Source organism: Panulirus ornatus, chromosome 56 (genome assembly GCF_036320965.1).
Source record: "Panulirus ornatus isolate Po-2019 chromosome 56, ASM3632096v1, whole genome shotgun sequence".
NCBI lineage: Eukaryota > Metazoa > Arthropoda > Malacostraca > Decapoda > Palinuridae > Panulirus > Panulirus ornatus.
In genome coordinates this window covers 27,537,955-27,561,322 of record NC_092279.1, presented here as the reverse complement: position 1 = coordinate 27,561,322, position 23,368 = coordinate 27,537,955, and the positions used below count along the sequence as shown (strand labels likewise).

Below are 23,368 nucleotides of genomic sequence, written 5' to 3'. Positions count from 1 at the left end.
GTGAGTGACAGGGTGGGGAAGGGGGTGAAAGTTCTAGGAGCACTGAAAAATGTGTGGAAGTCGAGAACATTATCTCGGAAAGCAAAAATGGGTATGTTTGAAGTAATAGTGGTTTCAACAATGTTATATGGTTGCGAGGCGTGGGCTATAGATAGAGTTGTGCGGAGGAGGGTGGATGTGCTGGAAATGAGATGTTTGAGGACAATATGTGGTGTGAGATGGTTTGATCGAGTAAGTAATGAAAGGGTAAAAGACGTGTGGTAATGAAAAGAGTGTGGTTGAGAGAGCAGAAGAGGGCATTTTGAAATGGTTTGGTCACATGGAGAGAATGAGTGAGGAAAGATTGACCAAGAAGATATATGTGTCAGAGGTGGAGGGAACAAGGAGAAGTGGGAGACCAAATTGGAGTTGGAATGATGGAGTGAAAAAGATTTTGAGTGATCGGGGCCTGAACATTCAGGAGGGGGAAAGGCTTGCAAGGAATAGAGTGAATTGGAACGATGTGGTATACCGGGGTCAAAGTGCTGTCAATGGATTGAACCAGGGCATGTGATGCGTCTGGGATAAACCATGGAAAGTTTTGTGTGGCCTGGATGTGGAAAGGGAGCTGTGGTTTCTGTGCATTATACGTGACAGCAAGTGACTGAGTGTGAACGAATGTGGCCTTTGTTGTCTTTTCGTAGCGCTACCTCGCGCACATGAGGGAGAAGGGGGTTGTTATTTCATGTGTGGAGGGGTGGCAGTGGGAATGAATAAAGGCAGACTATGAATTATGTACATGTGTATATATGTATATGTCGGTGTGTGTATATATATGTATACGTTGAGATGTATAGGTATGTATATTTGCGTGAGTGGACGTATATGTATATACATGTGTATGTGGGCGGGTTGGGGCATTCTTTTGTCTGTTTTCATGCGCTACCTTGCTAACATGGAAGACCGACAGAGTATGATAAAATAATAAATATTTCAGATTAATGGTGTTATTCTTGTCTAGAGAACTATATCAAGATGTTTCCCTTGCGCTAGGGCTATTTATAGATTGTGTTTTATTTTCATACATATTTGCCATTTCCTGCATCAGCGAGGTAGCGTTAAGAACAGAGGACTGAGCCTTGGAAGTAATATCCACACTTGACCCCCTTCTCTGTTCCTTCTTTTGGAAAATTAAAAACGGGGGTGAGGATTTCCAGCCCCCTGCTCCCTCCCCTTTTAGTCGCCTTCTACGACACACAGGGAATATGTGGGAAGTCTTCTTCCTACCCCATCCTCAGGGATAGATTGTGTTATGTAGTATAATTCTATTGCTGAAGTTAAAAAAGTTTTAGTAATTATCATTGGTGTGTATTTATAGATAATTTTTTTATTGGTTTCATCACTTGAGCATACTGCTAGGAAAGGATTACTGATCATATTACTGTTCTTGAATTGTGAAAATTCATTGCTCCCTTTATCACCATTTTGTTTCGGACTAATCTCTTTATAATTTTTTCTCATAAACAATTTTTCTCTACTTATATCACTCTATTCCCATCTGTTGTTGCATGAATCACTTCAGGCACTCTCTTCTAAGTATTTCATGATTCTTTTCAAAATTTAAGCTCAAATTTGTGCTGATTCCAGTAACTATTCTGGGATTTGCCAAAGAATGAAATTTCAGTTGATATCTAGACATCTTTGATATGTATTTACAGGTATACGGTCAGTTCGCAACCCAAGAATATGGGGGCATACACAGTATTTCATCCTCCTTCAGCCACAGAGTGATCGGCTGGCTCTCCTTGCAACCAATGCTGGAGGTTGCCCCACAGCACAGGGCGTTCTTCGGACTCCTCCCCTCCGTACAGCACATCTCTATCAAAATAATGTCTTGGCACAACCTGTTACAGGAACAGACTTATGTATCCTTTTAATCAGATTATCTAAAGTTTGCTAGTATTTCATTCTCATAGAATAGGTAATTACTTGTTTCTGATAAGATTTTGTAAAACTTACTCTTGAAAGATGATGAAATATATTTGCAGGATGAATGGAGGAATAAGTGAGTGGTTTGAGATAGGGATTAAGATGAAGCAGTAGTGTTTTATATCTGTGTATCTTTTTTGTACCATTGTGGACTGTTATTTAGGGGACCTCTTGGTATGAAATATAGGTTAAGGAGTAAGACTGGTAAAGGACAGAAAACGCAGGAAAGTTTGGTTGGTGACGATATGATTATGCTACACTGATGGGTAAAGCATTAGAGGAACTTCAGGATATTGCCACAGAAATTAAAAGTATATTAAGAAGTTGAAGCACTGTTGACAAGGGCAGAGGTACTAGAATTTCCAGTATCTAGGGAGTACTCTGGTATTTAAATGAATAAATATTAAGATATTTGAAAATATAGCAAAAGGTAAGCAAGTTGGAGGTACTTTAGGAAGGCTGTTGGAGAGTGAAGATGTAAGCTCGCAGGTATGGGAGTGTTGATGAGTATGTTCTACTTTTACCATATTACATGAGAAAATGCTATATTGATAATGGAATGACTGGAAGCTATGCAAATAGATACCCTAAGATGATGATATAAAGTTAAAAGTGGTTAGTGAAAAATGATGATATTACAGGATATAGAAAAAGAAAAAGGATTGCCTGTAAAATTGTAATACTGAGATGATTTTACCATTAGGAAGGATGGATTTAGGAAGTTTGGTTAAGAGAAAGCAAATAGATAAGGTAAAAGAGAAAAGGGGAGACTGAATGAGACAGGAAATCAGAGAGAAGAGAGTATATGGTTGAGATTAGTGTAAATTTCAAATGTTGGGGTTGTGTGAGGATAAGGGCATAAGAAGGAGGCAAAGCCAGTCCTTATTTTTGATTGAGCTTTTATATTGGATGTAGATAGATAGAGAGAGATAAGTAGCATTTCATAGGGGTTTGGTAAAAGATTTGCTTTTGAATTGTGTGTTGAATGTAAAGAGTTGATGTTTAAAGTGAATTTATGTTAAAGTTTTGTGTGAAAAGAGAATTTAGGTCAGGAGACAAAAATCACAGGATGGCTTGGTGCATTGTTTAAGAGGAGCAGTGCTCTGTTGGAAATGTTATGTTTGACACAGTACTTTTCCATAGCATGACAGGATTTGTTAAAACAGTCTTCAAAAACACTTATAACCATCCATGCCTTCCTATTTGAGTGCCAAATCATTGGTGTTAGGTTTAGCATAACCTTTTAGAGCTTTGGGATTGACAAACTGTGCAATAGTGAGAGCTTTAACTTAAAATCACCGGCAGTATACCTCCCAGAAGTTGCATCAGAAAATCTCTGATGATGCCTTGAAACCTGATGCTAACTTCTCTCCCTTTGAAGTAGATGTTCTATCTGGCATGCTTTTCCAGTGAAGACCTGTTTCATTGACATTGTATGCTCGTTCTGGCGTGTAACATCCTTCTTTGATAATTTTCTTCAGTTCACTCTGAGAATTCCTTGTGGCTTCAAGATTAGCACCAGCAGTTTCACCCCATAATCTAATGTTTTGCAGGTTAAATCACTTCCTAAACCTATCAAACATGTCTTTCCTTGTTCAGGAAGGCCTTTTTTGTTAAGTTCCAGCAAATTATTTTACAAACTCTTGGCCTTAGCTTGAATAGCCATCATATTTAATGGCACTTTACTTCAAATTTGGTCTTTGATCCACAAGCTCAGGAGACTTCTGTTATTTCTACAGCTTGAGCACATGCTTTAATTTGATCGTTGTCGTGTATTGTTCCCATTGTAGCTGCAGCAAACTCCAGAGTTTTAGCAGTGGAGCTAAGATCTTTTTTTTTGCATCAGACATCTGTAAATCCAAGATTTACATCCAGTTTAATTCCTTTACATGCTCATTTAGCTGTACTACTTGCTCTTGAACCTGATGCCTCTTTATAGACATCTTGAGGGGAAATATACTGCAGAATATGGAGGAATCTTAGAAGAGGCAGACCATAACTTACACACAGGCTGGTTCAAACTCAAACCTGTTGTCTGTGTCATGAACACTCATGCATGCATCAGCAAATGCAACCTAGATTTATAAAAGAATTTTGCTTTTGGCTGATTCTGTTTTTCACATTTTTTTTAGATTGTGATATTTTGCATAATGGCAGATATATAATTTGTATCATTAATTTAGTGATAGCAATTTACAAGTTTCCAAGCTCCAGATTTCCATAATATGGGGTACCTTTGTGTTTCTCATAATAACATCCTTGCATTTTTTTTTTCTTTTTTTATGTTGGAGGCTCCAGTCACGGACAAAAGACTACATCAAGGCTGGACCTTAATCGGAATATTGAGAGGGTATTGAAAGGTAAAAAGAAGAGACAAGGGAAAAATGTTTATGATTTTTAGATTTGATGTGTGCTGGTGTCCCTGGCAAATTTATTGTGCACCCATGCTCATCCTGTGAGCGGTAGCACATAAGGGTCACAAAGGGTCTTAGTCAGACCCCAGTGGGTTGATATTATATAAGATGTTACAATTCGTATTTTATTACATGCATTACATATTGTAAGTTTTACCAACCAGATGTTAGGAGTGGATACAAACTTAAAATTTCAGATATCTTGTTATTAATAATGTGTTGTGACATTTCTTGCAGGGTTTCTTAGATATTTCCTAAAAGGCTCTATTTTTTCACATTCTAAGACATAATCTTCTAGTTTTGTGTCCAAACGTTACAATTCACATGGGTAACATTTCCAGTTAGACCAAAGCACCAATAGTACCAATAGCCTAGCCTTAGTCTAGCAGTTACAACATCATGTAATCTTTTTTTTTTCTTGCTTTGTCGCTGTCTCCTGCGTTTGCGAGGTAGCGCAAGGAAACAGACGAAAGAAATGGCCCAACCCACCCCCATACACATGTATATACATACGTCCACACACGCAAATATACATACCTACACAGCTTTCCATGGTTTACCCCAGACGCTTCACATGCCCTGATTCAATCCACTGACAGCACGTCAAGCCCGGTATACCACATCGATCTAATTCACTCTATTCCTTGCCCTCCTTTCACCCTCCTGCATGTTCAGGCCCCGATCACACAAAATCTTTTTCACTCCATCTTTCCACCTCCAGTTTGGTCTCCCACTTCTCCTTGTTCCCTCCACCTCCAACACATATATCCTCTTGGTCAATCTTTCCTCACTCATTCTCTCCATGTGCCCAAACCATTTCAAAACACCCTCTTCTGCTCTCTCAACCACGCTCTTTTTATTTCCACACCTATCTCTTACCCTTACGTTACTTACTCGATCAAACCACCTCACACCACACATTGTCCTCAAACATCTCATTTCCAGCACATCCATCTTCCTGCGCACAACTCTATCCATAGCCCACGCCTCGCAACCATACAACATTGTTGGAACCACTATTCCTTCAAACATACCCATTTTTGCTTTCCGAGATAATGTTCTCTACTTCCACACATTCTTCAAGGCTCCCAGAATTTTCGCCCCCTCCCCCACCCTATGATCCACTTCCGCTGCCATGGTTCCATCCGCTGCCAGATCCACTCCCAGATATCTAAAACACTTTACTTCCTCCAGTTTTTCTCCATTCAAACTTAGCTCCCAATTGACTTGACCCTCAACCCTACTGTACCTAATAACCTTGCTCTTATTCACATTTACTCTTAACTTTCTTCTTTCACACACTTTACCAAACTCAGTCACCAGCTTCTGCAGTTTCTCACATGAATCAGCCACCAGCGCTGTATCATCAGCGAACAACAACTGACTGACTTCCCAAGCTCTCTCATCCCCAACAGACTTCATATTTGCCCCTCTTTCCAAAACTATTGCATTCACCTCCCTAACAAGCCCATCCATAAACAAATTAAACAACCATGGAGACATCACACACCCCTGCCGCAAACCTACATTCACTGAGAACCAATCACTTTCCTCTCTTCCTACACGTACACATGCCTTACATCCTCGATAAAAACTTTTCACTGCTTCTAACAACTTGCCTCCCACACCATGTATTCTTGATACCTTCCACAGAGCATCTCTATCAACTCTATCATATGCCTTCTCCAGATCCATAACTGCTACATACAAATCCATTTGCTTTTCTAAGTATTTCTCACATACATTCTTCAAAGCAAACACCTGATCCACACATCCTCTACCACTTCTGAAACCACACTGCTCTTCCCCAATCTGATGCTCTGTACATGCCTTCACCCTTGCAATCAATACCCTCCCATATAATTTACCAGGAATACTCAACAAACTTATACCTCTGTAATTTGAGCACTCACTCTTATCCCCTTTGCCTTTGTACAATGGCACTATGCACGCATTCCGCCAATCCTCAGGCACCTCACCATGAGTCATACATACATTAAATAACCTTACCAACCAGTCAATAATACAGTCACCCCCTTTTTTAATAAATTCCACTGCAATACCATCCAAACCTGCTGCCTTGCTGGCTTTCATCTTCCGCAAAGCTTTTACTACCTCTTCTCTGTTTACCAAATCATTTTCCCTAACCCTCTCACTTTGCACACCTTCTCGACCAAAACACCCTATATCTGCCACTCTATCATCAAACACATTCAACAAACCTTCAAAATACTCACTCCATCTCCTTCTCACATCTCCACTACTTGTTATCACCTCCCCATTTGCGCCCTTCACTGAAGTTCCCATTTGCTCCCTTGTCTTACGCACTTTATTTACCTCCTTCCAGAACATCTTTTTATTCTCCCTAAAATTTAATGATACTCTCTCACCCCAACTCTCATTTGCCCTCTTTTTCACCTCTTGCACCTTTCTCTTCACCTCCTGTCTCTTTCTTTTATACATCTCCCACTCAATTGCATTTTTTCCCTGCAAAAATCAGGGGTTAGTGAGAGGACAAGAGCAAGGGAAGGAGTAGCAGTACTCCTGAAACAGGACTTGTGGGAGTATGTGATAGAATGTAAGAAAGTAAATTCTCGATTAATATGGGTAAAACTGAAAGTTGATGGAGAAAGATGGGTGATTATTGGTGCATATGCACCTGGGCATGAGAAGAAAGATCATGAGAGGCAAGTGTTTTGGGAGCAGCTGAATGAGTGTGTTAGTGGTTTTGATGCACGAGACCGGGTTATAGTGATGGGTGATTTGAATGCAAAGGTGAGTAATGTGGCAGTTAAGGGAATAATTGGTATACATGGGGTGTTCAGTGTTGTAAATGGAAATGGTGGAGAGCTTGTAGATTTATGTGCTGAAAAAGGACTGGTGATTGGGAATACCTGGTTTAAAAAGCGAGATGTACATAAGTATACGTATGTAAGTAGGAGAGATGGCCAGAGAGCATTATTGGATTACGTGTTAATTGACAGGCGCGTGAAAGAGAGACTTTTGGATGTTAATGTGCTGAGAGGTGCAACTGGAGGGATGTCTGATCATTATCTTGTGGAGGCTAAGGTGAAGATTTGTATGGGTTTTCAGAAAAGAAGAGTGAATGTTGGGTTGAAGAGGGTGGTGAGAGTAAGTGAGCTTTGGAAGGAGACTTGTGTGAGGAAGTACCAGGAGAGACTGAGTACAGAATGGAAAAAGGTGAGAACAATGGAAGTAGGGGAAGTGGGGGAGGAATGGGATGTATTTTGGGAATCAGTGATGGATTGTGCAAAAGATGCTTGTGGCATGAGAAGAGTGGGAGGTGGGTTGATTAGAAAGGGCAGTGAGTGGTGGGATGAAGAAGTAAGATTATTAGTGAAAGAGAAGAGAGAGGCATTTGCACGATTTTTGCAGGGAAAAAATCATGTAATCTGATGATCTTATTACTTTCTCCATGTACATGTTTTACTTTACTCATTCATTGTGATGGAAAATATTTCTGTTTATGTTTCTCAAGTAAGTAATGTAAGGGTAAGAGAGATGTGTGGAAATAAAAAGAGCGTGGTTGAGAGAGCAGAAGAGGGTGTTTTGAAATGGTTTGGTCACATGGAGAGAATGAGTGAGGAAAGATTGACCAAGAGGATATATGTGTTGGAGGTGGAGGGAACGAGGAGAAGTGGGAGACCAAATTGGAGGTGGAGAGATGTAGTGAAAAAGATTTTGAGTGATCGGGGCCTGAACATGCAGGAGGGTGAAAGGTGGGCAAGGAATAGAGTGAATTGGATCGATGTGGTGCGAGGTAGCACTAGGAAAAGACAACAAAGGCCCCATTCGTTCACACTCAGTCTCTAGCTGTCATGCAATAATGCCCGAAACCACAGCTCCCTTTCCACATCCAGGCCCCACACAACTTTCCATGGTTTACCCCAGACGCTTCACATTCCCTGATTCAATCCACTGACAGCAAGTCAACCCCGGTATACCACATCGATCCAATTCACTCTATTCCTTGCCCTCCTTTCACCCTCCTGCATGTTCAGGCCCCGATCACACAAAATCTTTTTCACTCCATCTTTCCACCTCCAATTTGGTCTCCCACTTCTCCTCGTTCCCTCCACCTCTGACACATATATCCTCTTGGTCAATCTTTCCTCACTCATTCTCTCCATGTGCCCAAACCATTTCAAAACACCCTCTTCTGCTCTCTCAACCACTCTCTTTTTATTTCCACACATCTCTCTTACCCTTACATTACTTACTCGATCAAACCACCTCACACCACACATTGTCCTCAAACATCTCATTTCCAGCACCTCCACCCTCCTGCGTACAACTCTATCCATAGCTCACGCCTTGCAATCATACGACATTGTTGGAACCACTATTCCTTCAAACATACCCATTTTTGCTTTCCGAGATAATGTTCTCGACTTCCACATATTCTTCAAGGCTCCCAGGATTTTCGCCCCCTCCCCCACCCTATGATTCACTTCCACTTCCATGGTTCCATCCGCTGCCAGATCCACTCCCAGATATCTAAAATGCTTTACTTCCTCCAGTTTTTCTCCATTCAAACTTACCTCCCAATTAACTTGACCCTCAACCTTACTGTACCTAATAACCTTGCTCTTATTCACATTTACTCTTAACTTTCTTCTTTCACACACTTTACGAAACTCAGTCACCAGCTTCTGCAGTTTCTCACATGAATCAGCCACCAGCGCTGTATCATGAGCGAACAACAACTGACTCACTTCCCAAGCTCTCTCATCCCCAACAGACTTCATACTTGCCCCTCTTTCCAAAACTCTTGCATTCACCTCCCTAACAACCCCATCCATAAACAAATTAAACAACCATGGAGACATCACACACCCCTGCCGCAAACCTACATTCACTGAGAACCAATCACTTTCCTCTCTTCCTACACGTACACATGCCTTACATCCTCGATAAAAACTTTTTGCTGCTTCTAACAACTTGCCTCCCACACCATATATTCCTAATACCTTCCACAGACCATCTCTATCAACTCTATCATATGCCTTCTCCAGATCCATAAATGCTACATACAAATCCATTTGCTTTTCTAAGTATTTCTCGCATACATACTTCAAAGCAAACACCTGATCCACACATCCTCTGCCACTTCTGAAACCACACTGCTTTTCCCAAATCTGATGCTCTGTACATGCCTTCACCCTCTCAATTAATTTTTTTTTTTTTTATACTTTGTCGCTGTCTCCCACGTTTGCGAGGTAGCGCAAGGAAACAGACGAAAGAAATGGCCCAACCCCCCGTACACATGTATATACATACGTCCACACACGCAAATATACATACCTACACAGCTTTCCATGGTTTACCCCAGACGCTTCACATGCCTTGATTCAATCCACTGACAGCACGTCAATCCCGGTATACCACATCGCTCCAATTCACTCTATTCCTTGCCCTCCTTTCACCCTCCTGCATGGTCAGGCCCCGATCACACAAAATCTTCTTCACTCCATCTTTCCACCTCCAATTTGGTCTCCCTCTTCTCCTTGCTCCCTCCACCTCCGACACATATATCCTCTTGGTCAATCTTTCCTCACTCATCCTCTCCATGTGCCCAAACCACTTCAAAACACCCTCTTCTGCTCTCTCAACCACGCTCTTTTTATTTCCACACATCTCTCTTACCCTTACGTTACTTACTCGATCAAACCACCTCACACCACACATTGTCCTCAAACATCTCATTTCCAGCACATCCATCTTCCTGCGCACAACTCTATCCATAGCTCACGCCTCGCAACCATACAACATTGTTGGAACCACTATTCCTTCAAACATACCCATTTTTGCTTTCCGAGATAATGTTCTCGACTTCCACACATTCTTCAAGGCCCTCAGATTTTTCGCCCCCTCCCCCACCCTATGATCACTTCCACTTCCATGGTTCCATCCGCTGCCAGATCCACTCCCAGATATCTAAAATGCTTTACTTCCTCCAGTTTTTCTCCATTCAAACTTACCTCCCAATTAACTTGACCCTCAACCTTACTGTACCTAATAACCTTGCTCTTATTCACATTTACTCTTAACTTTCTTCTTTCACACACTTTACGAAACTCAGTCACCAGCTTCTGCAGTTTCTCACATGAATCAGCCACCAGCGCTGTATCATGAGCGAACAACAACTGACTCACTTCCCAAGCTCTCTCATCCCCAACAGACTTCATACTTGCCCCTCTTTCCAAAACTCTTGCATTCACCTCCCTAACAACCCCATCCATAAACAAATTAAACAACCATGGAGACATCACACACCCCTGCCGCAAACCTACATTCACTGAGAACCAATCACTTTCCTCTCTTCCTACACGTACACATGCCTTACATCCTCGATAAAAACTTTTTGCTGCTTCTAACAACTTGCCTCCCACACCATATATTCCTAATACCTTCCACAGACCATCTCTATCAACTCTATCATATGCCTTCTCCAGATCCATAAATGCTACATACAAATCCATTTGCTTTTCTAAGTATTTCTCGCATACATACTTCAAAGCAAACACCTGATCCACACATCCTCTGCCACTTCTGAAACCACACTGCTTTTCCCAAATCTGATGCTCTGTACATGCCTTCACCCTCTCAATTAATTTTTTTTTTTTTATACTTTGTCGCTGTCTCCCACGTTTGCGAGGTAGCGCAAGGAAACAGACGAAAGAAATGGCCCAACCCCCCGTACACATGTATATACATACGTCCACACACGCAAATATACATACCTACACAGCTTTCCATGGTTTACCCCAGACGCTTCACATGCCTTGATTCAATCCACTGACAGCACGTCAATCCCGGTATACCACATCGCTCCAATTCACTCTATTCCTTGCCCTCCTTTCACCCTCCTGCATGGTCAGGCCCCGATCACACAAAATCTTCTTCACTCCATCTTTCCACCTCCAATTTGGTCTCCCTCTTCTCCTTGCTCCCTCCACCTCCGACACATATATCCTCTTGGTCAATCTTTCCTCACTCATCCTCTCCATGTGCCCAAACCACTTCAAAACACCCTCTTCTGCTCTCTCAACCACGCTCTTTTTATTTCCACACATCTCTCTTACCCTTACGTTACTTACTCGATCAAACCACCTCACACCACACATTGTCCTCAAACATCTCATTTCCAGCACATCCATCTTCCTGCGCACAACTCTATCCATAGCCCACGCCTCGCAACCATACAACATTGTTGGAACCACTATTCCTTCAAACATACCCATTTTTGCTTTCCGAGATAATGTTCTCGACTTCCACACATTCTTCAAGGCCCTCAGAATTTTTGCCCCCTCCCCCACCCTATGATCCACTTCCGCTTCCATGGTTCCATCCGCTGCCAGATCCACTCCCAGATATCTAAAACACTTCACTTCCTCCAGTTTTTCTCCATTCAAACTCACCTCCCAATTGACTTGACCCTCAACCCTACTGTACCTAATAACCTTGCTCTTATTCACATTTACTCTTAACTTTCTTCTTCCACACACTTTACCAAACTCAGTCACCAGCTTCTGCAGTTTCTCACATGAATCAGCCACCAGCGCTGTATCATCAGCGAACAACAACTGACTCACTTCCCAAGCTCTCTCATCCCCAACAGACTTCATACTTGCCCCTCTTTCCAAAACTCTAGCATTTACCTCCCTAACAACCCCATCCATAAACAAATTAAACAACCATGGAGACATCACACACCCCTGCCGCAAACCTACATTCACTGAGAACCAATCACTTTCCTCTCTTCCTACACGTACACATGCCTTACATCCTCGATAAAAACTTTTCACTGCTTCTAACAACTTGCCTCCCACACCATATATTCTTAATACCTTCCACAGAGCATCTCTATCAACTCTATCATATGCCTTCTCCAGATCCATAACTGCTACATACAAATCCATTTGCTTTTCTAAATATTTCTCACATACATTCTTCAAAGCAAACACCTGATCCACACATCCTCTACCACTTCTGAAACCACACTGCTCTTCCCCAATCTGATGCTTGTACATGCCTTCACACTTTCAATCAATACCCTTCCATATAATTTACCAGGAATACTCAACAAACTTATACCTCTGTAATTTGAGCACTAACTCTTATCCCCTTTGCCTTTGTACAATGGCACTATGCACGCATTCCGCCAGTCCTCAGGCACCTCACCATGAGTCATACATACATTAAATAACCTTACCAACCAGTCAACAATACAGTCACCCCCTTTTTTAATAAATTCCACTGCAATACCATCCAAACCTGCTGCCTTGCCGGCTTTCATCTTCCGCAAAGCTTTTACTACCTCTTCTCTGTTTACCAAATCATTTTCCCTAACCCTCTCACTTTGCACACCACCTCGACCAAAACACCCTATATCTGCCACTCTATCATCAAACACATTCAACAAACCTTCAAAATACTCACTCCATCTCCTTCTCACATCACCACTACTTGTTATCACCTCCCCATTTGCGCCCTTCACTGAAGTTCCCATTTGCTCCCTTGTCTTACACACTTTATTTACCTCCTTCCAGAACATCTTTTTATTCTCCCTAAAATTTAATGATACTCTCTCACCCCAACTCTCATTTGCCCTTTTTTTCACCTCTTGCACCTTTCTCTTGACCTCCTGTCTCTTTCTTTTATACATCTCCCACTCAATTGCATTTTTTCCCTTCAAAAATTGTCCAAATGCCTCTCTCTTCTCTTTCACTAATACTCTTACTTCTTCATCCCACCACTCACTACCCTTTCTAATCAACCCACCTCCCACTCTTCTCATGCCACAAGCATCTTTTGCGCAATCCATCACTGATTCCCTAAATACATCCCATTCCTCCCCCACTCCCCTTGCTTCCATTGTTCTCACCTTTTTCCATTCTGTACTCAGTCTCTCCTGGTACTTCCTCACACAGGTCTCCTTCTCAAGCTCACTTACTCTCACCACCCTCTTCACCCCAACATTCACTCTTCTTTTCTGAAAACCCATACAAATCTTCACCTTAGCCTCCACAAGATAATGATCAGACATCCCTCCAGTTGCACCTCTCAACACATTAACATCCAAAAGTCTCTCTTTCGCATGCCTGTGAATTAACACGTAATCCAATAACGCTCTCTGGCCATCTCTCCTACTTACATAAGTATACTTATGTATATCTCGCTTTTTAAACCAGGTATTCCCAATCATCAGTCCTTTTTCAGCACATAAATGTACAAGCTCTCCACCATTTCCATTTACAACACTGAACACCCCATGTATACCAATTATTCCCTCAACTGCCACATTACTCACCTTTGCATTCAAATCACCCATCACTATAACCCGGTCTCGTGCATCAAAACCACTAACACACTCATTCAGCTGCTCCCAAAACACTTGCCTCTCTTGATCTTTCTTCTCATGCCCAGGTGCATATGCACCAATAATCACCCACCTCTCTCCATCAACTTTCAGTTTTACCCATATTAATCGAGAATTTACTTTCTTACACTCTATCACATACTCCCACAACTCCTGTTTCAGGAGTATTGCTACTCCTTCCCTTGCTCTTGTCCTCTCACTAACCCCTGACTTTACTCCCCAGACATTCCCAAACCACTCTTCCCCTTTACCCTTGAGCTTCGTTTCACTCAGAGCCAAAACATCCAGGTTCCTTTCCTCAAACATACTACCTATCTCTCCTTTTTTCACATCTTGGTTACATCCACACACATTTAGGCACCCCACTCTGAGCCTTCGAGGAGGATGAGCACTCCCCGCGTGACTCCTTCTTCTGTTTCCCATTTTAGAAAGTTAATACAAGGAGGGGAGTATTTCTGGCCCCCCGCTCCCGTCCCCTCTAGTCGCTTTCTACAACACGCGAGGAATACGTGGGAAGTATTCTTTCACCCCTATCCCCAGGGATAATATACATATATATATACACATACACACACACACACACACTCACGCACACACACACACACACACAATTAATACCCTCCCATATAATTTACCGGGAATACTCAACAAACTTATACCTCTGTAATTTGAGCACTCACTCTTATCGCCTTTGCCTTTGTACAATGGCACTATGCACGCATTCCGCCAATCCTCAGGCACCTCACCATGAGTCATACATACATTAAATAACCTTACCAACCAGTCAACAATACAGTCACCCCCTTTTTTAATAAATTCCACTGCAATACCATCCAAACCTGCTGCCTTGCCGGCTTTCATCTTCTGCAAAGCTTTTACTACCTCTTCTCTGTTTACCAAATCATTTTCCCTAACCCTCTCACTTTGCACACCACCTCGTCCAAAACTCCCTATATCTGCCACTCTATCATTCAACACATTCAACAAACCTTCAAAATACTCACTCCATCTCCTTCTCACATCACCACTACTTGTTATCACTTCCCCATTTGCGCCCTTCACTGAAGTTCCCATTTGCTCCCTTGTCTTACACACTTTATTTACCTCCTTCCAGAACATCTTTTTATTCTCCCTAAAATTTAATGATACTCTCTCACCCCAACTCTCATTTGCCCTTTTTTTCACCTCTTGCACCTTTCTCTTGACCTCCTGTCTCTTTCTTTTATACGTCTCCCACTCAATTGCATTTTTTCCCTGCAAAAATCGTCCAAATGCCTCTCTCTTCTCTTTCACTAATAATCTTACTTCTTCATCCCACCACTCACTACCCTTTCTAATCAACCCACCTCCCACTCTTCTCATGCCACAAGCATCTTTTGCGCAATCCATCACTGATTCCCTAAATACATCCCATTCCTCCCCCACTCCCCTTACTTCCATTGTTCTCACCTTTTTCCATTCTGTACTCAGTCTCTCTTGGTACTTCCTCACACAAGTCACCTTCCCAAGCTCACTTACTCTCACCACCCTTTTCACCCCAACATTCACTCTTCTTTTCTGAAAACCCATACAAATCTTCACCTTATCCTTCACAAGATAATGATCAGACATCCCTCCAGTTGCACCTCTCAGCACATTAACATCCAAAAGTCTCTCTTTTGCGCGCCTGTCAATTAACACGTAATCCAATAACGCTCTCTGGCCATCTCTCCTACTTACATACGCATACTTATGTATATCTCGCTTTTTAAACCAGGTATTCCCAATCACCAGTCCTTTTTCAGCACATAAATCTACAAGCTCTTCACCATTCCCATTTACAACACTGAACACCCCATGTATACCAATTATTCCCTCAACTGCCACATTACTCACCTTTGCATTCAAATCACCCATCACTATAACCCAGTCTCGTGCATCAAAACCACTAAGACACTCATTCAGCTGCTCCCAAAACACTTGCCTCTCATGATCTTTCTTCTCATGCCCAGGTGCATATGCACCAATAATCACCCATCTCTCTCCATCAACTTTCAGTTTTACCCATATTAATCGAGAATTTACTTTCTTACACTCTATCACATACTCCCACAACTCCTGTTTCAGGAGTACTGCTACTCCTTCCTTTGCTCTTGTCCTCTCACTAACCCCTGACTTTACTCCCAAGACATTCCCAAACCACTCTTCCCCTTTACCCTTGAGCTTCGTTTCACTCAGAGCCAAAACATCCAGGTTCCTTTCCTCAAACATACTACCTATCTCTCCTTTTTTCACATCTTGGTTACAACCACACACATTTAGACACCCCTGTCTGAGCCTTTGAGGAGGATGAGCACTCCCCGCGTGACTCCTTCTTCTGTTTCCCAATTTAGAAAGTTAAAAATCTGTTTATCTGAACTCGTCTTCATGCTTCTAAAAGGTCAATTAGTTCTTTTCTAATTGCAGTTTTGAGGGTTCTAATTGACAACCCAGCATTGTTTTCAACCACCTTTACTGTGTGAAAGTTCGTCTAAAGCATTAGCTTTGTTATGCTCACGGAGGCCTATATGAGAGGGAATCCATAACAATTTGATCTGAATCCCATGAACAGTAATGTCTGAATATTTGTGTCTGGCTTCAGAGACTAACATGTTACATTCTGATCTCAGGGTATTAAGGGCAAGTTGTGAAGATAAAGAATCAGAGATAATTAAGCTGTCTGCGGCAGTGATTTCTATTTATTTATTTTGCTTTGTCGCTGTCTCCCGCATTAGCGAGGTAGAGCAAGGAAACAGACGAAAGAATGGCCCAACCCGCCCACATACACATGTATATACATACACGTCCACACGTACAAATATACATACCTATACATCTCAACGTATACACATATATACACACACACAGACATATACATATATACACATGTACATAATTCATACTGTCTTCCTTTATTCATTCCCATCGCCACCCCGCCACACATGAAATAACAACCTCCTCCCCCTCATGTGCACGAGGTAGCGCTAGGAAAAAGACAACAAAGGCCACATTCGTTCACACTCAGTCTCTAGCTGTCATGTAATAATGCACCGAAACAACAGCTCCCTTTTCACATCCAGGCCCCTCAGAACATTCCATGGTTTACCCCAGACGCTTCACATGCCCTGGTTCAATCCATTGGCAGCACGTCTACCCAGGTATACCACATCGTTCCAATTCACTCTATTCCTTGCACGTCTTTCACCCTCCTGCATGTTCAGGCCCCGATCACTCAAAATCTTTTTCACTCCATCTTTCCACCTCCAATTTGGTCTCCCACTTCTCCTCGTCACCTCCACCTCTGACACATATATCCTCTTGGTCAATCTTTCCTCACTGATTCTCTCCATGTGACCAAACCATTTCAAAACACCCTCTTCTGCTCTCTCAACCACACTCTTTTTATCACCACACATCTCTCTTACCCTATTATTACTTACTTGATCAAATCACCTCACACCACATATTGTCCTCAAACATCTCATTTCCAGCACATCCACCCTCCTCCGCACAACTCTATCTATAGCCCACGCCTCGCAACCATATTACATTGTTGGAACCACTATTCCTTCAAACATACCCATTTTTGCTTTCCGAGATAATGTTCTCAACTTCCACACATTCTTCAACGCTCCCAGAACTTTCGCCCCCTCCCCCACCCTATGATTCACTTCTGCTTCCATGGTTCCATCTGCTGCCAAATCCACTCCCAGATATCTAAAACACTTCACTTCCTCCAGTTTTTCTCCATTCAAACTTACCTCCCAGTTGACTTGTCCCTCACCCCTACTGTACCTAATAACCTTGCTCTTATTCACATTTACTCTCAGCTTTCTTCTTTTACACACTTTACCAAACTCAGTCACCAGCTTCTGCAGTTTCTCACATGAATCAGCTACCAGCGCTGTATCATCACCGAACAACAGCTGACTCACTTCCCAAGCTCTCTCATCCACAAGAGATTGCATACTTGCCCCTCTTTCCAAAACTCTTGCATTCACCTCCCTAACAACCCCAGCCATAAACAAATTGAACAACCATGGAGACATCACACACCCCTGCAGCAAACCTACATTCACTGAGAACCAATCACTTTCCTCTCTTCCTACACACACTCATGCCTTACATCCTCGATAAAAACTTTTCTCTGCTTCTAACAACTTGCCTCCCACACCATATATTCTTAATACCTTCCACAGAGCATCTCTATCAACTCTTATCATATGCTTTCTCCAGATCCATAAATGCAGTGATTTCTTTCTGCTCAAAAGAATCAGGGATAATTAAGCTGTCTGTGGCTGTGATTTTTACTTGCTCAAGAGGAATTAAAAAACCAGTATTTAAGAATGTTCCTGGTCATAGTTACTGGGAAGACTTGAGAAGTTAGGAGTTCCAAATCTTTAAGGTGTAAGGAAAGGAACAGTTATCAAAATTACCCACCCTTGAGTTGCCACTGGCCACACCATAATCATATGATGCAGCTGCATGCTGAGTATCATTTACTTTAGCTAGTGGTTGGGGACACACAAGCAGCAAGCTCTGGAGCAAAACCCAAAGTAATACTTATGGAAGAGGGAAAGTGAACCAACATTGCAGTGTAGGGCAAGTGAGTCAAGTTTTGAAGCTGCTTTTATAAATTAGACTGCTTTCACCTCAGCTCTCTCAAGTAAAGATGCAGAGCTAGAACCACCCCAGATGTGAGAGCAGTACTTCATGGATGAATCGATCTTTTGTATAAACAGGGCAGCTGCTTAGAAGAAGAGAAGTTTCAGTATCTAAACAGGACTCCAAGCTTTTTAGAGGCAGATATGAGTATTTCCATAATGCAGGGTTTCCAAGAAAGAGTGGATGTTACACTAATAACAAGTATGTTCATTGAGTCAAAAAGTGGAATTCCAGAACCGTCAAAGGAGAGATGAGAGTTTTGAGGAGATTTCAATAGAGATAGGTAGAAACTAGGTCTTGGCACCTTTAAATTTAACTAGATTTTGTCTACCCCACTGAGATATCCTGTCCAAGTTTGAGCTTATTGAGGAAGTTCTGTGGAGACAAGATGCAGATTGAGTGAGAGAAGGAGCAGAGTTGAGGGATGTGGATGAATGCATTGTTGAGTCATCAGTATGTGAGTGTACTTGGTTATATGTGGAAGAGACGAATTCTGATGAAAAGGAGAAAAAGTGTAGGGAACAGGAAAGAACCTTGAGGGACACCATTATAGATTTAGAAAGATTGAAGGCTGATCTTTCAGTAACCATAGAGATAGACTGACTGAAGAGGAAGTTAGTTACGAAGTAAGAAAGCCAAAAGAGGGGAGCTTGGAGATGAGACCCTGATGCCACACCCTGTCAAAAGCTTTGGATATGTCAAAGGCAACTACGTGAGATTCCCAAAAATCTTTCAGGGATGATGACTAGACAAAAGTAAGATAGGAAAGAATATCACCAGTGGATCTCGCCATGTGGAAGCCATACTGGTGATCAGAAAGAAGACTGCTAGATCCCAGGTGTTTAAGGATGTAGAGTTGAGGAGGGATTACTGAAAGGATTCTGTTTTTATGAAATTTCAATTAATCCCCAGTTTATAAGCTTCACATTTGGTGGCCTGTGACACTGCAGAAAAATGTGTTAGACCATGTTTATATTCTTTGTATGTGTGCCTCAGGGAAACACCTCTCTGAAGTTGCCCTCTGCCAGTGGCCTGTTAGTGGTGTAGCACTAAAGGCTATGAAGCAGCACTGAAGTCCACCACTTATGCCAGGGAGAAAGGGATGAGCGATTGAGGGTGATGACTCTGAGTTTTAACAGGATTACTGGTGAGAGGAAAAGGAGGGGGCTTGTAAGAATTTTTGAAAATTATAGTTTGGATTTGGTGGGGTCAGGGGAATCTCATATCTTTGGGCAAGGTATAAGGAGTGAAAATGGAAATGAATGCAACTTGTGGGAGGGAATGTAAGGTTGAGTAGTATCAAGAGGAGTGAATGAAAACTATCAGGGAAGAGAAAAAGAGGGATGTGCAATTGTGCTGTCACCAAGAGTATGGGAGGGTGTTACAGAGCATAGATGGAATGTATCAAGAATATTGTGGGAGAATGGAAAGATTAGAATTAAGTGTGCATGGGTATGTGTATATCCTACCTGTGAATATGAAGACTGTGCAGTGTAAGGATGAAATGAAGTATTTCTGGAGAAATTTGAATAGCTGTTTGAATTTGAGTAGAAGAGGAAGGTAGTTGTAATGGATGACATGGATGTGAAGGTAGGATGTGATGAAATTGATGAGTTAGTTGGTAAATGGAAAGTGACTGGTGTAAATGAGAATAGAAGTTATCTAGGGGTGTCTGTGCTGAGAGTTTTTTTTTTTCTTGTAAACTCCTTTTTTTTAGGACAAGATGATTCACAGGTATATGTTGATAACAAATGATGGAGAAGAACAAAAGGGTTTGATTGAATATATGGCTGTGGATGAAAAGTTGAGAAAGGTTGTGCTGGATGCTAGAGGTGTGGAAGGATCCTTTGGAGATTCTGACCTTTTTGTCGTTCTTGTGAAAGTGTGGTATAAGGAAGAATGGACTTATAAAAATGTTGGCAAGGGAGAAGATGAATTAGAAAGAATGCAAGATGATCCACAGTTATACATGGATGAGGAATGATGGAAAAGAAGAGCAAAAGGCTTTGATTGACAATGTGACATTGGATGAAAGATTGAGAGAGGCTGTGCTGGATGTTAGAGTTGTGAGAGGATTCTTTGGAGACTCTGACCATTTCACAGTTCTTGTGGGAATGAGGAGCAGGAAGAATAGAGAGGTAAAAGTGTTGGCAAGCGAGAAGATGAATTAAGAAAAATAGAAGGAGTATGAAGGAAAGTAACTGAAAGCTTAGATGGAAGTGCAGTGAGTGTAGGAATGCAGTCATGTGAGAATGAGGTGTTTAAAATATTTAGAGAAATACCAGTAAAGGTTGTAGAATCAGCGGTTGGATACAAGATAGTGAGATACAGGAATAAAAAGGGCAATGCATGGTGGGTAGAAGAGATCGCTGTGAACGAGAAGAAAAAGGCATAATGGTAGATTGCTTAATAGGAATGTACCAGTGGAAGTTCAACAAAGGACGGAAGAATGCAAAATGTGTAAGCGGAATGTTAAGAAGCTGATAGAGGAAAGCAAAGAGAGGGTAGATGAAGATCTTTTAAGAAAGTCAAGTGAAGAGTTTGGGGAAAATAAGAAACTATACTGGAAGGAGGTAAAAAAAGAAAAGAGGTGGATGTAATAGTGGAAATGTTGTGAAAAGCAAGGAAGGGGAATTGCTGAATCAAAAGGAGGAAAAGAAAGGAAGATGGAAAGAGTATTTTGAAGTACTGATGAATGTGGGAGAAGGGGAGGCAGCAGTTGTTACATTCATCAGTATGGTGGAGGGAAGGAAGAGGATACAAGTGCAGGGCCCTGTAGCAAAGACAATGGTAAGAAGGGCAATAATGAGGCTGAAGGTAGGAAAGGCATCTGGAGTGGATGGGATTATGGCTGAAATGTTGAATTATGGAGGAGAAAGTGTAATATAGTTAATGCATCTTTTTTGTAATTTAGCATGGAAACATAAGGTTGTGCCAAAGCATTGGGTGAAAGATATTGTTCCTTTATTCAAAGGAAAAGGTACACAGGATATATGTAGCAATTATAGGGAATTAGTCTGTTAAGTAAGGAAAAGTGTATGCAAGAATTTTGATTGACAGAGAGATGGAAGTGACTGAATGCAAAGGGGTTTTAGGAAAGATAGGGGATGTGTGGATCAGATTTTTGTTGTAAAGATAACCATGGAAAAGAATTTGGCAAAAGGTAAGAAGTATGCAGCTCATGGATTTGGAGAAGGTGTATGACAGAGTCTATTGGAATGCTTCGAGAGATGTTTTAAGGATATATGGCATAGGGGAAAACTGTTGGATGGGATAAAAGCCTTCCATAGAGGAGTAAATGCATGCGTAAGAGTGGATGGTGAGCTGACTGAAAGTTTTGGGGTACATGTAGGTGTAAGGGAGGGCTGTGTGATGTCACCTTGGCTTTTTGATATATTCTTTTTAATATTCATCATACTTAGTCACTGTCTCCCATGTTAGCGAGATAGAGCAAGGAAACAGATGAAAGAATGGTTCAACCCACCCACATACACATGTGTATACATAACGCCCACACACGCACATATACATACCTATACATTTCAACGTATATATACATATACATACACAGACATATACATATATAAACATGTACATATTCATACTTGCTGCCTTCATCCATTCTTGTTGCCACCCCACCACACATGAAATGACAACTCCCTCCCCCGCACGCACACGAGGTAGCATTAGGAAAAGACAACAAAGACCACAATCGTTCACACTCAGTCTCTAGCTGTCATGTGTAATGCACTGAAACCACAGCTCCCTTTCCACATCCAGGCCCCACAAAACTTTCCATGGTTTAACCCAGACACTTCACATGCCCTGGTTCATTCCATTGACAGCACATCGACCCCGGTATACCACATCGTTCCATTTCACTCCATTCCGTGCATGCCTTTCACCCTCCTGTATGTTCAGGCCCTGATCGCTCAAAATCTTTTTCACTCCATCCTTCCACCTCCAATTTGGTCTCCCAATTCCCCTCGTTCCTGCCACTTCTGACACATATATCCTCTTTGTCAATCATTCCTCACTGATTCTCTCCATGTGACCAAACCATTTCAATACACCCTCTTCTGCTCTCTCAACCACACTCTTTTTATTACCACACATCTCTCTTACCCTCTCATTACTTACTTGATCAAACCACCTCACACCGTATATTGTCCTCAGACATCTCATTTCCAACACATCTACCCTCCTCCACATAACCCTAACTAGCGCCCATGCTTCACAACCATATAGTATTGTTGGAACCACTATTCCCTCTAACACTCCCAGTTTTGCTCTCCGAGATAATGTTCTCACCTTCAACACTCCCAGAACCTTTGGCACCTCCCCCAACCTGTGACTTACTTCCACTTCCATGGTTCCATCCACTGCCAAATCCACTCCCAGATGTCTAAAACCATACAGATGTCTTAACCATACTGAACCTAATAACCTTCCTCATATTCACATTTACTCTCAGCTTTCTTCTTTCACACACTTTACCAAACTCAGTCACCAACTTCTACAGTTTCTCACCCGAATCAGCCACTAGTGCTGTATTATCAGTGAACAACAACTGACTCACTTCCCAAGCCCTCTCATCCACAACAGACTGCAAATTTTGTCCCTCTCTCCAAAACTCTTGCATTCACCTCCCTAACCACCCCATCCATAAACAAATTAAACAACCATGGAGACACCACACACCCTTGCCACGAACCAACATTCACTGAGAACCAATCACTTTTTTCTCTTCCTTCTTGTACACATGCTTTACATCCTCAATAAGAACTTTTCACTGCTTCTAGCAGCTTACTACCCACACCATATACTCTTAATACCTTCCATAGAGCATCGTTATCAACTCTTATCATATGCTTTCTCCAGATCCATAAATGCTACAGAC

General features: G+C 41.8%; 1 protein-coding gene across 1 annotated transcript in view; it reads left to right on the top strand.

The window, feature by feature from the left end:
- The window catches only part of LOC139766039 (spatacsin), a 526,943-nt gene that overhangs the window by 27,625 nt on the left and 475,950 nt on the right, over positions 1-23,368 (top strand). The window contains exon 3 of the mRNA XM_071694164.1: positions 1,698-1,904. Within this exon, the coding sequence (XP_071550265.1) occupies positions 1,698-1,904 (207 nt within the window). The remainder of the gene's footprint in view (positions 1-1,697; positions 1,905-23,368) is intronic.